The 12,448-nt window shown below is 41.8% G+C and overlaps 1 protein-coding gene across 1 annotated transcript in view; it reads left to right on the forward strand.

Moving 5' to 3' along the window:
* chsy1 (chondroitin sulfate synthase 1) overlaps positions 1-10,032 on the forward strand; it is a 57,065-nt gene extending 47,033 nt beyond the window's left edge. Inside the window, exon 3 of the mRNA XM_086143712.1 lies at positions 6,244-10,032. Within this exon, the coding sequence (XP_085999838.1) occupies positions 6,244-7,836 (1,593 nt within the window). The 3' untranslated portion in view covers positions 7,837-10,032. The remainder of the gene's footprint in view (positions 1-6,243) is intronic.
* The last annotated feature ends 2,416 nt before the right edge of the window (positions 10,033-12,448 follow it).

Below are 12,448 nucleotides of genomic sequence, written 5' to 3' on the forward strand. Positions count from 1 at the left end.
TTAGACCTTGACTTCTTTATCGCACTACGACTACTGCTCCCTTTCCCCATGAATGCCTCTTCTGAACAAGATTAGTTCTTAACATGACTTCATTTTCCTTAAGGTCTCCTCTATCTCCATGAGAAATTCAGTGAAATCTGTGCTGCACAGTAGCGATACTGTATTGTATGGACCTGATGTTCTGAATGCAGAATGTGTCCTGAGATAACATCTGATATAATATGGATACATCAGTAAAACTGACTTGACTAGATGTTTTTCAGCTCTATTTAACTATTAAGATGTGGATAATTCCCAACTGTTCCAACCAGTCATGATTAATCTTTGATTAATACTTTGGGCTTAATCATGTTTTGACAGTTTTCCTCACCATAGGCTCATGAGTATTCAAGTATTTTAAAATCATAAATCAATTAGATGTACTAATTCAACTGGATAGTCAAAACACAACGTCACATGGTTAATTATCCATGAGGCTGGTATCTTAGGAGTATCATATTGAATATTTCAAGACAACTTTGAAATTGGCACTTACAGAGGAATAACTAATCTTTCTTGTGTCTTCATATATCTTAAATATTCAACAGTATGGCTCTCTTGTGTTTCACATGTCTTCCCCAAACTGTCTTCCAGCATACATGCCGAGAGTTGCCAGGCCCGAGGGAGTCTCTACACAGAATCCATTTTGGGACATTTGCAATCTTGTGGACTGTGTCAGAATGTTTATTTAGGCCCGAGAAACCTGTGAGGATAATGATATCTATTCACAAATGTAATCACTGCACAGGCCCTTCTCATGGACTGAGGCTGTGTTCATTGCCTTGGCATCTCCCTTCACCTCCAATAACTTTATCCTTTCACTGACCATGTTTTTCTTCCACTCAGATAGTGTTGTTTCTCTTGATATGCTGTGTTTGTTATGTTTCTCCTTTATAGTTACAGCATATGCGACACACATGTTTAATTGTAAAGATTGCATTTAAGAACTCGATAACACATCTGAAGTCCTCCAGACCTGTTGCAATACACCAGGGCTGCAGTCTCCCAGAGGCTGGTCAGTAGACTCTTGTCGAACCAAATCCCTCAGTACATCCCTTTACTTTCAGGGACAAGAGCAACATCTTGCATCTGACCTGCACTTTTTGACCATTGTGCCCCTTATTTAGAGTTTAATCTGATTAATTGGCATATTCACCCCAGTGCTGCATGGATCAGGACTAAAAATATTTCACGACAATAGTTATTGTCGTGATAGTTAATGTAATGTAATAACTGTCATGTGTACTTCTACTTTTCTTGAGTCTATGTATGGTACTTACCTGTGTCTTTTGTTTTATCCCTATGTACAAAATTGATCATCAAAGTAGTTAATATCAGAAAAGGCTATCCATCACCACTGCAAACAAGAAGGGGCTCAAAGCTGATCCCTGATGAAGCCCGACTTCCACCTTTAACTTATCTGTTACACCCACACCATACCTCACTACTTTCTCACAGCTGGCATACATGTCCTGCACCGTCCTAACATACTTCTTTGCCACTCCAGACTTCCTCATACAATATCAGAGTTCCTCTCTTGGCACCCTGTCATATGCTTTTTCTAGTCCTCTAGTACTTGTAGTACTCTTTCTAGGCATACTGCTCTTCACAAATGCTGACTTCTGCTCTCAGTCTAGTTTCCATTACTCTGTCCCATAACTTCATTGTATGGACCATCAACTTTATCTCTCTATAGTTCATGCAATTCTGCACATCCCCCTTATTCTTAAAAATGGGCACCATCACAACTTCTTATCCATTCCTCAGGCATCTTCTCACTCTAAGATTCTGTTGAATAAGCTTGCCAGAAACTACTGCTGCCTCACCTATACACTTCCATACCTCCACAGATATATATCATCAGGATCAACTGACTTTCCATTCTTCATCCTCATCAATGCATTCCTCACATCACTTTTCATAGTCTCTGCTACTTTGTTGTCTTCAATAGTCACCTATTCTACCCTTGCTTCTTCATTTTCCACATTCATCAGTTCTTCAAAGTACTCTTTCCATCTTCCCATCACTCTTCTCACATCTGTCAATACGTTTTCCTCTCTATCCTTAGTCACTCAGACCTGCTGCACATCCTTTCCATTTTTTATCTCTCTGTTTTGCCAACCTGTATAACTTATTCTCTCCCTCCTTACTGTCCAACCAAGCATACAAGTCATCGTACGTCCTTTGTTTTGCCTTTGCTACCTCTATCTTTACCTTACACTGTATCTCCCTGTACTCCTGTCTGTTCTCTTCAGTCCTCTGTGTCCCTCTTCTTTGCTAACCGCTTTCTTTGTATATACTCCTGCACTTCCTCATTACACAACCAAGTCTCCTTATCTACTTTCCTTTTAGATGTCACACCAAGTCCTCTCCTACCTGTCTCCCTGATCACATTAGCTGTAGTTGTCTAGTCATCTGGAAGCTCTCCCTGACCACCCAGAAAACTCCTCCCAGAAAACTATAAGACACTCCTCCCTTCTCAGCTTCCACCACTTTGTCCTTTGTTCTGCCTTTGTTCTCTTCATCTTCCTTGTCACCAGAGTCATCCTACAAACCACCATCCTATGCTGTCTGACTACACTTTCACCTCCAACTACTTTGCAGTCACTGATATCTTTTAGATTACCTCGTCTATACAAGATGTAGCCTACCTGCATGCTCCTACCTCTGCTCTTATAAGTTACCTTATGTTCCTGTCTGTTCTGGAAAAAAAGTGTTCACTACAGCCATGCCAATCCTTTTTGCAAAGTCTACCACCATCTGTCCGTCTGCGTTACAATATTTAATACCCAACCTGCCTTTCACTTCTTCATCACCTCTACTGCTTGCACTAACATCCCTTGAAGTCTGCACCAATTACCACTCTCACCTCTGAGGATATTCTGCATCTAACTCATTCCAGAGCTTCTCCATCATCTCCAACTCACATCCCACCTGTGCAACACAGCCACTAAAAACATTGAGCATCACACCTTCAATTTTCAAATTCAGACCAGTCGATCTGACATTCTCTTCACTTCCAGAACATTCTTTACAAACTCCTCCTTCAAGATATCTCCTACTTAATTTCTCTTGTTGTCAGTACCATGATAACAGAAATTAAAACCTCCTCCTAAGCTTCTAACCTTACTATCTTTCCACATCGTCTCCTTGACACATATATCACTGTCCTTCGTTGCATCATGTCAATCAAATGTCCACCTTTTCCTGTGATCGTCCCAATATTCAAAGTCCTTACTTTCAGTCCCGGACTCTTGCCTTTCCTCCTCTCTCTGTTACTGAACACACCTCCTTCCTTTCCTTCTTTAAGCCACAGTTAGGTTGTAGGTTATTGGCATCGATGGCGGTCGTCGTTAATCTGGGCCTCAACCAATCCAGTATAAGATTCTTGGGTTTGATTTACATGTTTTGTTTTGGCACAACTTTTACACTGGATGCCCTTCCTGACGTAACCCTCTGCATTTATCCGGGCTTTGGACTGGCTCAGAGAGACACTGGCCTGTGCCCCCCTGAGGCTCCATTAAGTACTTCTATTACTATTTAGTTTTTATAGTTCATCATCATAGCTGCGTAACTAAAAATCTATATATTAGAAGAATGAAATTCGATACGCAAATTAGTGACTAGTAGACCTCTGCTTGTACTGTGTTAAAAAGTTTAGCTCGTAACATAGGTAAAAATGAATTAAGTGAAGACACCACACCATCACCACCACCCCCACTTCTTACAAACATATTTGTCATTAAAAATATTGTTAGGTAAAATGCACATTTCAAAGTTTTCTGTAATGCAGGCTGGTCTAGACTCCTTTCATGGCTACATATATCCTGTAGAGTGCTGTTGACCATCTCTTTTTGGAGTTTTCTCCATAACACAGTGTTTGCTTTCAGTGAGAGCTTGTGACTTACCTTTGTCTCACCTTTTGTTCGACAGCCCTTCCAGTCGATTAGCAGGCTTGGGGTGTTTCCAAGGTTAATGGCTGTGAAGAAATCGCTCTAATGAGTCATAAGTCAGGATAGTGCCCATAGAAGTGGAGGTCAAATAATTAGAAGGATGCTAATGATGATGAAGCCACAGGAGAGAGACATAAACATCCTGACCAATCAGCTGTCAGCTGCTGACCGCTGGTATCGCCCTGCTGGAAGCCTCATCCTGCATCACTTGTAAGAAGATTCTTTGTGCAATTTATCTGGATAGAGGGAGACAACTGTTGTGTTGAGGGTGTGACAGGAATAAAATTAGTTCAATAGATGGAAATGGTTTTCTATTGCAAAACTGAAATGTGCATCATGGCCAGTAAATCTGTTGTCTTCTTAAAATCTTCGATAACAGTAGAAACTACTTCCTAAGCTGTAGTAACAGTCCTTCATTGTGTCTTCCATTCCCCAACACAACCTTCATTTTGAGGCCTTTTTATGGGCTTTATCTTTTTGAAATCTGAGTCTGAAATGTATGTTACAATGCACCTAAACAGTCTAAATGTGCAAAATGTAACCTGTCATAATCTGAAGGAATGCTATGTTATAAACATGGTCGGTACTATATGCTGGTAGTTCACAGATGAAAGTAACTCCTTAGGTTCTGGAATGCATCATAGAAACAGGAGGATATGCTTGATACTTAAATAGCTTAAGCCGGTGTGATACATATCCCGCATTCTGGGCCAGGTCTGTTCAAAATAAAAATAAAACGCATTCAAAGGAACACTACAGGTGACATTCTGTTTACCATGGCATATGCATGGCCCTCTTTTCAGACGTGAAGGCTGACCCTTCACCCCTGCAGGAGCAGCTTGCCTCAAGCCCCCCATTAATGACAAGGTTATAGTGTGTTTTGATTGGCAGGCTGCCCTCTCCAAGGCACAGCGGAACGCAGGTTAAAAACCATGGAAAAGCAAAGAGTTTCTCAATCAGTTCCTGTGATCATATTGGGGACGGGGTATTACTTTCCATGGCTCTCGGGCCTGTCCTGTCTTATTCCCCGAATGGCCTTTCCCTTGGGATCAGGCTTGTGGCTACATTCCAGAGCTGTCCTCTGAAATTAGTCTTTCTGGGGGTTGTAGCTGTACTGATGCTCCCTTCATTTGGAAGCAGCGACACAAACCCTGCCTTCTTGACCACTGTTGATTTCCTGCCAGCAGCTCTAAAGCAGCTGTCCAAGTGTTTACGCTTTTAGCCTCCTGCGATTTGAGGAACAGTAGGTTTAGCTGGTCACCAGTAAATACTGCCTCTGCAGTGCGTTACACAACACATTCCAAGCAGCTCTTAATTTGGACTTTGCATCAGCAGAGTCGGGGAGTATTTCCACTGGTCCACATCCCATGTGTCCAAAAACGAGCCATGAGCAGGAATATAATAATGTTCCTCAGGTAAGCTCCTGCACTCTGGTTAGCCCCCAGCCTGTGCTTTTACCTGTCCTCACTAGGTTATATCTGATATTGAGAAGGACAATAAAATCTGTAATTGATTCATCATCTTAATATCGTTCTGAAACCAAGTACGGAAGCTGAATAATTGAATGTAAGAGTATTGAATTAATTAGCTCAATTGCACTATTACTCATCATGTGCATCTACAACTTGACATTTGACACAGATATATTGACATTCTCCACCATGTTAGACAGTCACTCAGTTTTATTTCTTGGGTATAACAGTATCTGTATATAACAGTATCTGTATCAGGAAGGAAAAAAGAGTAAATGGTGTTGGATGGTTTCTCAACTGATAAAATCAATCTGTGTAGTTTTCATCTAGAATCTTCTATCAGCCAACACATAGGGTTGATGAAATTGTCCAGCCCTGAAATCAGCATTGCATCAAGGTGGTGGTTGTGTTTGTCCTAAGTTTGAAATAATAAAAGCTGAAGTTCTCCCGCCTTGTTACAGGGCAACAATGGCTTGGATATTCATAATTTTCCACTGTATTTTTTCTTAATGTATTTATTATAATTTTTTTCAGTTAAGTTGGATGCTGTGAATTTGTTTGCAATATTATGTTGATTACAAAATAGAATCCCTTGTCTTAATCATTCAGAAATATTATCTCCCTTAACACCAAGATCTGTACACTGTGCCTCAAAGCTACTTTGTCCCGTGACCATTAGCTTTGTCGATTTTGAATGATGGGGAAAATCTGCTAGGATTTGCAGAAGTGAACACCTAGCCAACATCCTCTTACAAAGATCTTGCCTCATGTCTCCACAGATGCAGCAGCTCTTCTATGAAAACTATGAACCTAACAAGAAGGGCTACATTCGAGACCTGCACAACAGCAAGATCCACCGTGCCATCACCCTCCACCCCAACAAGAACCCGCCCTATCAGTACCGCCTACACAGCTACATGCTTAGTCGCAAAATCGCGGACCTACGCCACAGAACCATCCAGCTGCACCGCGAGATTGTCCAGATGAGCCGCTACGGTGCAGCTGAACCTAGCCGGGAGGACCTCCAGCTAGGCATGCCGCCCTCCTTCATGCGTTTCCACCCGCAACAGAGGGAGGAGGTCCTGGAGTGGGAGTTTCTCACGGGAAAGTACCTGTTCTCCGCCTCTGATGGACAGCCACCGCGCCGCGGGATGGACTCCTCTCAGAGGCAAGCTCTGGATGACATCATCATGCAGGTGATGGAGATGATCAATGCCAATGCCAAGACGCGAGGGCGTGTGATAGATTTTAAAGAGATCCAGTACGGCTACCGGAGGGTCAACCCTCTGTATGGTGCAGAGTATGTCCTGGATCTGCTGCTGCTCTACAAGAAGCATAAAGGAAAGACCATGACAGTTCCAGTGAGGAGGCACGCCTACCTGCAACAGACCTTCAGCCAAATCCAGTTCAGAGAGGAAGAGGACATGGATGCCCGTACCCTAGCCAGTCACATCAACAAAGAGTCTGACTCCCTCTCCTTTCTGTCCAACTCCCTCAAGATGCTGGTGCCATTTAAGTTAGCGTCATCAGACCAGGAGCAGCGGGAGCCCAAGGAGAAGAAGGTCAACATCCTGGTGCCGCTGTCAGGCCGGTATGACATCTTTGTGCGCTTCATGGCCAACTTCGAGAGGGTGTGCCTGATCCCCAACCAGAACGTGAAGCTGCTGATCCTGCTCTTCAGCACAGACAACAACACGGAGCGGGTGAAGCAGGTGGAGCTCATGAGGGAGTATCACATGAAGTATCCCCGCGCCGAGATGGAGATCAAGCCAGTTGCCGGCTCCTTCTCTAGGGCGCTGGCCTTAGAGGTGGGCTCCTCCCATTTTAGCAATGAGTCGCTGCTCTTCTACTGTGACGTGGACCTCCTCTTCACCGGCGACTTCCTCAAGCGATGCCGGGCCAACACAGCGCTCGGGGAGCAAGCCTACTTCCCCATCATCTTCAGCCAATACGACCCGAAGGTGGTGTTTGCTGGGAAGGTGCCCAGCAACAACCACTATGTCTTCACCGCCAAGACTGGCCTGTGGAGGAACTACGGCTTTGGGATCGTCTGTGTCCACAAGGGAGACCTGGTCCGAGCCGGGGGCTTTGACACCTCCATACAGGGGTGGGGGTTGGAGGACGTGGACCTCTTTAACAAATTTGTCCAGTCAGGGATTATGCTGTTCCGGAGCACGGACACAGGAATTGTGCATGTCCACCACCCAGTGGTGTGCGACCCCAACCTGGAGGCAAAGCAGTACAAGATGTGCCTGGGCTCCAAGGCCTCATCGCATGGCTCCACCCAGCAGCTGGCCGAGCTCTGGCTAGAGAAAAATGACCACAGTTTACGGAGACTGGCAAGCAATAACGGCTCGCTCAGGACAGCGTGAGACAGCACCGTTCTTCCTCCTCCACGTGGTGTTTTCACGACCTAATTTATTTTTTACTGAAATGAAAGACTCGACGAGGATATATTTTGAAAATATGTCTTTTTTTTTTTTTAGAAAATGTTCAGAAACACCATGATAAACAGAGAGACAGTTGCTCCGGCGTCGAGTACCAGGATGTGATAGATAGTGGGACAATATCGGCTCCTCTGTGTTTGTGTCTGCGAGGACAGTGTGTTATTGATGTGTACCTCAGTGAAGTACACCGTCACACTCCTTTTAATATTCCATTTATCTCGTGTCCAGAAACCAGACTGGTGTCCAAGGACTTTTTGACTGAGCTTGAAATAGAACACAACCTCTGATTGTGAATGTTTACAAAAGAACTGACCGTTAACGTTTCACCAATGAAAAGTCCAATCGCAGCAATCAGGATGATATCCAAGGGCCGTTTACTTTGATTCCTTTGATTCAGTGTTTTCCTCAGTAATACGGCTAAACACTGTTATTGTCTCCGTTTTTTTTTTTTTATCTAATTTTTTCTTTATCATTCATTTCTGTGAACCCAACTGCTGGATTTGATATCTGCGATTCATCTTTTGCTGTCTAATTTATTGAATTTGCAGACTTTTCTACTCTTGATTGTTGACATGTGTATATTGGAATGATTGTATAACCTCAACAGCTGTTTTTATTTTTCCCATGTTCTTTTTTCTTAAACTCATTATCACCAAAGAGTTTTGCACAGTCTGCTTTAGGTTTCTGTGTATATGTGTAACTGTGTGAATGATTTGGATGTCGTACGTTTGTGTATTCACTACATTCATGGGGTCTGGACAACAAGATTTCCCAATGTTTAAGAGGACTAAATGGCTATTTTGAGGATTTCAAGAGTGAAAAAAAAATTCTGATCATTGTCAGCTGATGTCCATTGCATATGTTAACTATTTTTACATGACCATCATCACAATCCACAAAAAGTATTAAAATAGTTTGTGTTATTGATTGTATAGAAATGGTTTCATTGACATTGGAGCACCCTTTAATAGTTATACTGAATGTAATCTCAACATTGATAATCGATACGTCTATTTTGCAAACTTTGCTTCAGGAAGATAATGGACTCTATGCAGGAGAGTTAGTGTGTTGGTCGGTTGGTAGTTGAAAGAAAATTCATGTAAAAACATCAAAAGACGTTGAAAAGTCATAATTTGTGAACATTCCCATTTGAAGGTTTAGTTGACGTTGGTTTTGGATTAGTTAACAATGAAACATCAAAACAGCACAATGTCAACTACAGCTGTACTCAGTTTCTAGACCACATGGCGGAATTTTGATGTCCCCATAGTAATATAATGACCCACATTCAAGCCGGTATTAACGTTTCTCAAATGGATTGATCAGAAGAGCATGTCACTTCCAAATACGATTGTTAGAATACTGCACAATTAAACATGACAACAAAATTATGTTTACTATTTAGGATTCAAAGTGTGTCCAATTTGAGAAGTTTTTGGTTAAGAGATCTGCCTTGATGGCAGGAGCACTGCCACCTGGTGGTAAAGAAAGTTATGTCCTCCCATGCTGCCATAAATGTTAGCCAAGTCTCAGCTAATGCCTCTGCGGTACGTTCAGGTACTGCTTCTGTGACGAGGGAACCTCTTGCTGGTTCAGTACGTACTTACTTCAAATTAGTCCCCATGAAAGGAGTAATGCAGTGTGTGTTTGTGTGTGTGTATGTATGTACGTGTGTGTGTGTGTGTGTGTGTGTGTGTAAGCGTGCTTGTGCGTGCAGTTTGCAGGCACAAACATGAAACTGTGCTGTTTAACTGAGGAGACATGGCACCCCCCCTGTCTTCTGGGTGGACCGGGAACCAGTGTGGGTCCATGTTGTGACCAGATCTGGAGTCACTGTCTCTCTTTAACTCTTTCATGTTGAAATAAAAAGTTTTGTGGCTGGTCCCGGTCTAAAGAGGCGTGGCTTCAGCTGGTCCGGTCCCACCCTGACCCCTGTTCTAGGGGAGGTGGGGGTGGTCCTTTAGTTCCAGCAGATGTCCAAACATGAAGACTGACAATGAACAACTGCAGTCATCATAGTGTTCTTTTTTTAATATTGTCTGACTTTTTTAATTGTTCTTTCAACTCTTGTCTGACTGGGAAAGGTTTTCTATTTAAAGATAAATAAACGGGGGAAACGTATATGTATCTTTGGTGTTTTTATTCACTATAAAAAGGAATGTGGAGATCCCTTCACATTGAAATTAGTAAGCAGGAAACCAGCAAATCATGATCACTTCTTTCGCATGATGTAGGAAATAAACAAAATGTTCCATCAACATTATGCAACAAAGGGAGTTCTGAAACTGTTTGCAGGCCCGAGATGATTCTTATTAAACAACTCTGAAAGACACATGTTAATGAATATGTTTATGATGCAGATTGTAATGTTTCCAAAACTGGCGCCTGAGCAGTTTGTCCCTTAATGCGCCCCTTCAGGACATTTTCAGATCTTGTCAGGTGACGTCACCCAGTGATGTGCGAACATTGACTCCTTGACCAGCACCTTTCAGAGGCCACTGCCTGGAACATATGAAAGTATAAAGTCAAAATGAGTTTCCTCATGTTTACTGACCTAAATAATATCCATCCATCCATCCATCCATCTTCTGCTGCTTATCCTGGAATAATTTTAAAAAGTCCAGGAGAGCAATAGACAATGCATAAGGGAAAAATCCCCCCCCCTCCATAAAAAAGTAACAATAGAGTCACTGCCTTACTTTGTAATATTTCCTGAAAACTGAAAAAGAAATAACCTAAAAACAGCAAGTAACTATGAAAACAATGAACTAAGCTAAAAGCGATCCAGGCATAATCCTTTCCAACACCCCCACCCCCATTAAACGTTTAGCAAGAAATACATTTGCAGGCAGTAGAATTAAATAATTGTGAAACGACAAGCTTTGTTTTGTTTGCAAGGCGAGCAGGTGAGATTCTACGGGGCACAATTGCTTCCTGTCTGCACACTTGTTTGTGAAGTTATCCATAATTAAAGCCAGTGAGAGTTCACCTTCCAGGTGAAGGGGCTGTGGATTTGGAGGCCGTGCACATTAGTGATAATTGCTCCAGAGGCGAGTTTGTCGTCTTCTCAGAGGCTCTGTGTGTATTTGAACCCGCGGATAAGATACCAGCCAAGTTCAGTAATTACAACACATGCATAATTTAATTCCCCTGGTTTACATTCAAACTGAGTGCATTAATAAAGTGCATTCTTTTTTCATGTATTTCTGCATGTTTTAAACTGAAAAACCACACCGGGTGTCAAAATAGCAATCTGTCGCGTTGCTTGCAGATCCCAGACGGCTCAAGTTGTAATTTAACATACATAAATAAACCCAGCGTGTTCCATCTGACTGTCAAGCCAATGCTTGACTGATCTTGGCTCCATCAGGAAATGTATTCTTTTAACTGTTCAAAATTTTTACTAACTGTCTTTTGTCCATTATTTTATATTTTAGACATATATTTTATTTCTGTTTCAAGTCACTTCCCAGAGCATTTTTTGGGTATTTCATTTGATATTTTGGAAATGGGATTTCATGAATTAAAGAAGCTGAAGAAGTTCTTTGCCGAGGTTTAAATACATTCTTAGTATTTTTAATGCAATTTCCAGCCAATTTTTAGATCTTCTTTGCTACTTAGAGGGAAATTTTCAGTATTTTTTTTTTCTATTTTTTTATGCTTTTTGCTTATTTAATTCATTAATTCAGTCATACCTATACCACTTATCCTAAACTCAGGGTTGCAGGGGAGGATTTGTTTAATTCATTTTTGCTCAATTTAAGGGTTACCTCTCACCTTTTTCATCTTATTTCTGTAAATCTTTAAGGTACCCTCCTGCAGATTCTGACAATTTCTCAGGATACAGGTTATTTTTTTTTGGCTCTTTTTCTCCTTTACTTGAAGATGACGTTCTCTTTGTGTGTTCTTGATGTGTCCCTACTCTCAGCTCAGGAACTTTAATTATTTTCAAGAGCAGTAACAATGCAGTAATTGAATAGTCACTATACTCTGATGGTCTCTCTCGCTCTCACACACACATACGCAGAGTAACAAGCTGCCATGGCATTAAAAACTGATGACACTTCACCCTGGTTGATGGCTGCGCAGAATGACGCATTCACTTCCATTATACTGGCGTTTGAGATTCTTCAGTAATGACATGCAAGAAAACTCTACTCTGTGTTGTTTTATTAAGTCAAAGAACGACAGCACCTGACATTCCTCTGAGATCATAAGGATTATAGATTTTAATTTTAGGATGGCGGGAAGATGTCACTTCAATATTAAGCCTATAAACTCTTCATTGTCTCAATGAACTGTTTTCAGTGGTAGATACACTATATAGCCAAAAGCATTCACTCACCTGTCTTGACTCACATATGAAATTAAGTGACATCCCATTCCTAATCCATAGGGTTCAATATGATGTTAGTCAACCCTTTGCGGCTATTACGGCTTCAAATCTTCTGGGAAGGCTGAGTCAAAGGTTCGGGAGTGTGTTTATGGAAATTTTTGACCATTCTTCCAGAAGCGCATTTGTGAGGTCACACACTGA

The sequence above is a fragment of the Fistularia commersonii genome, chromosome 3 (assembly GCF_037954325.1).
Source record: "Fistularia commersonii isolate RoL2024-O1a breed Wild chromosome 3, RoL_Fcom_v1.0, whole genome shotgun sequence".
Lineage (NCBI taxonomy): Eukaryota > Metazoa > Chordata > Actinopteri > Syngnathiformes > Fistulariidae > Fistularia > Fistularia commersonii.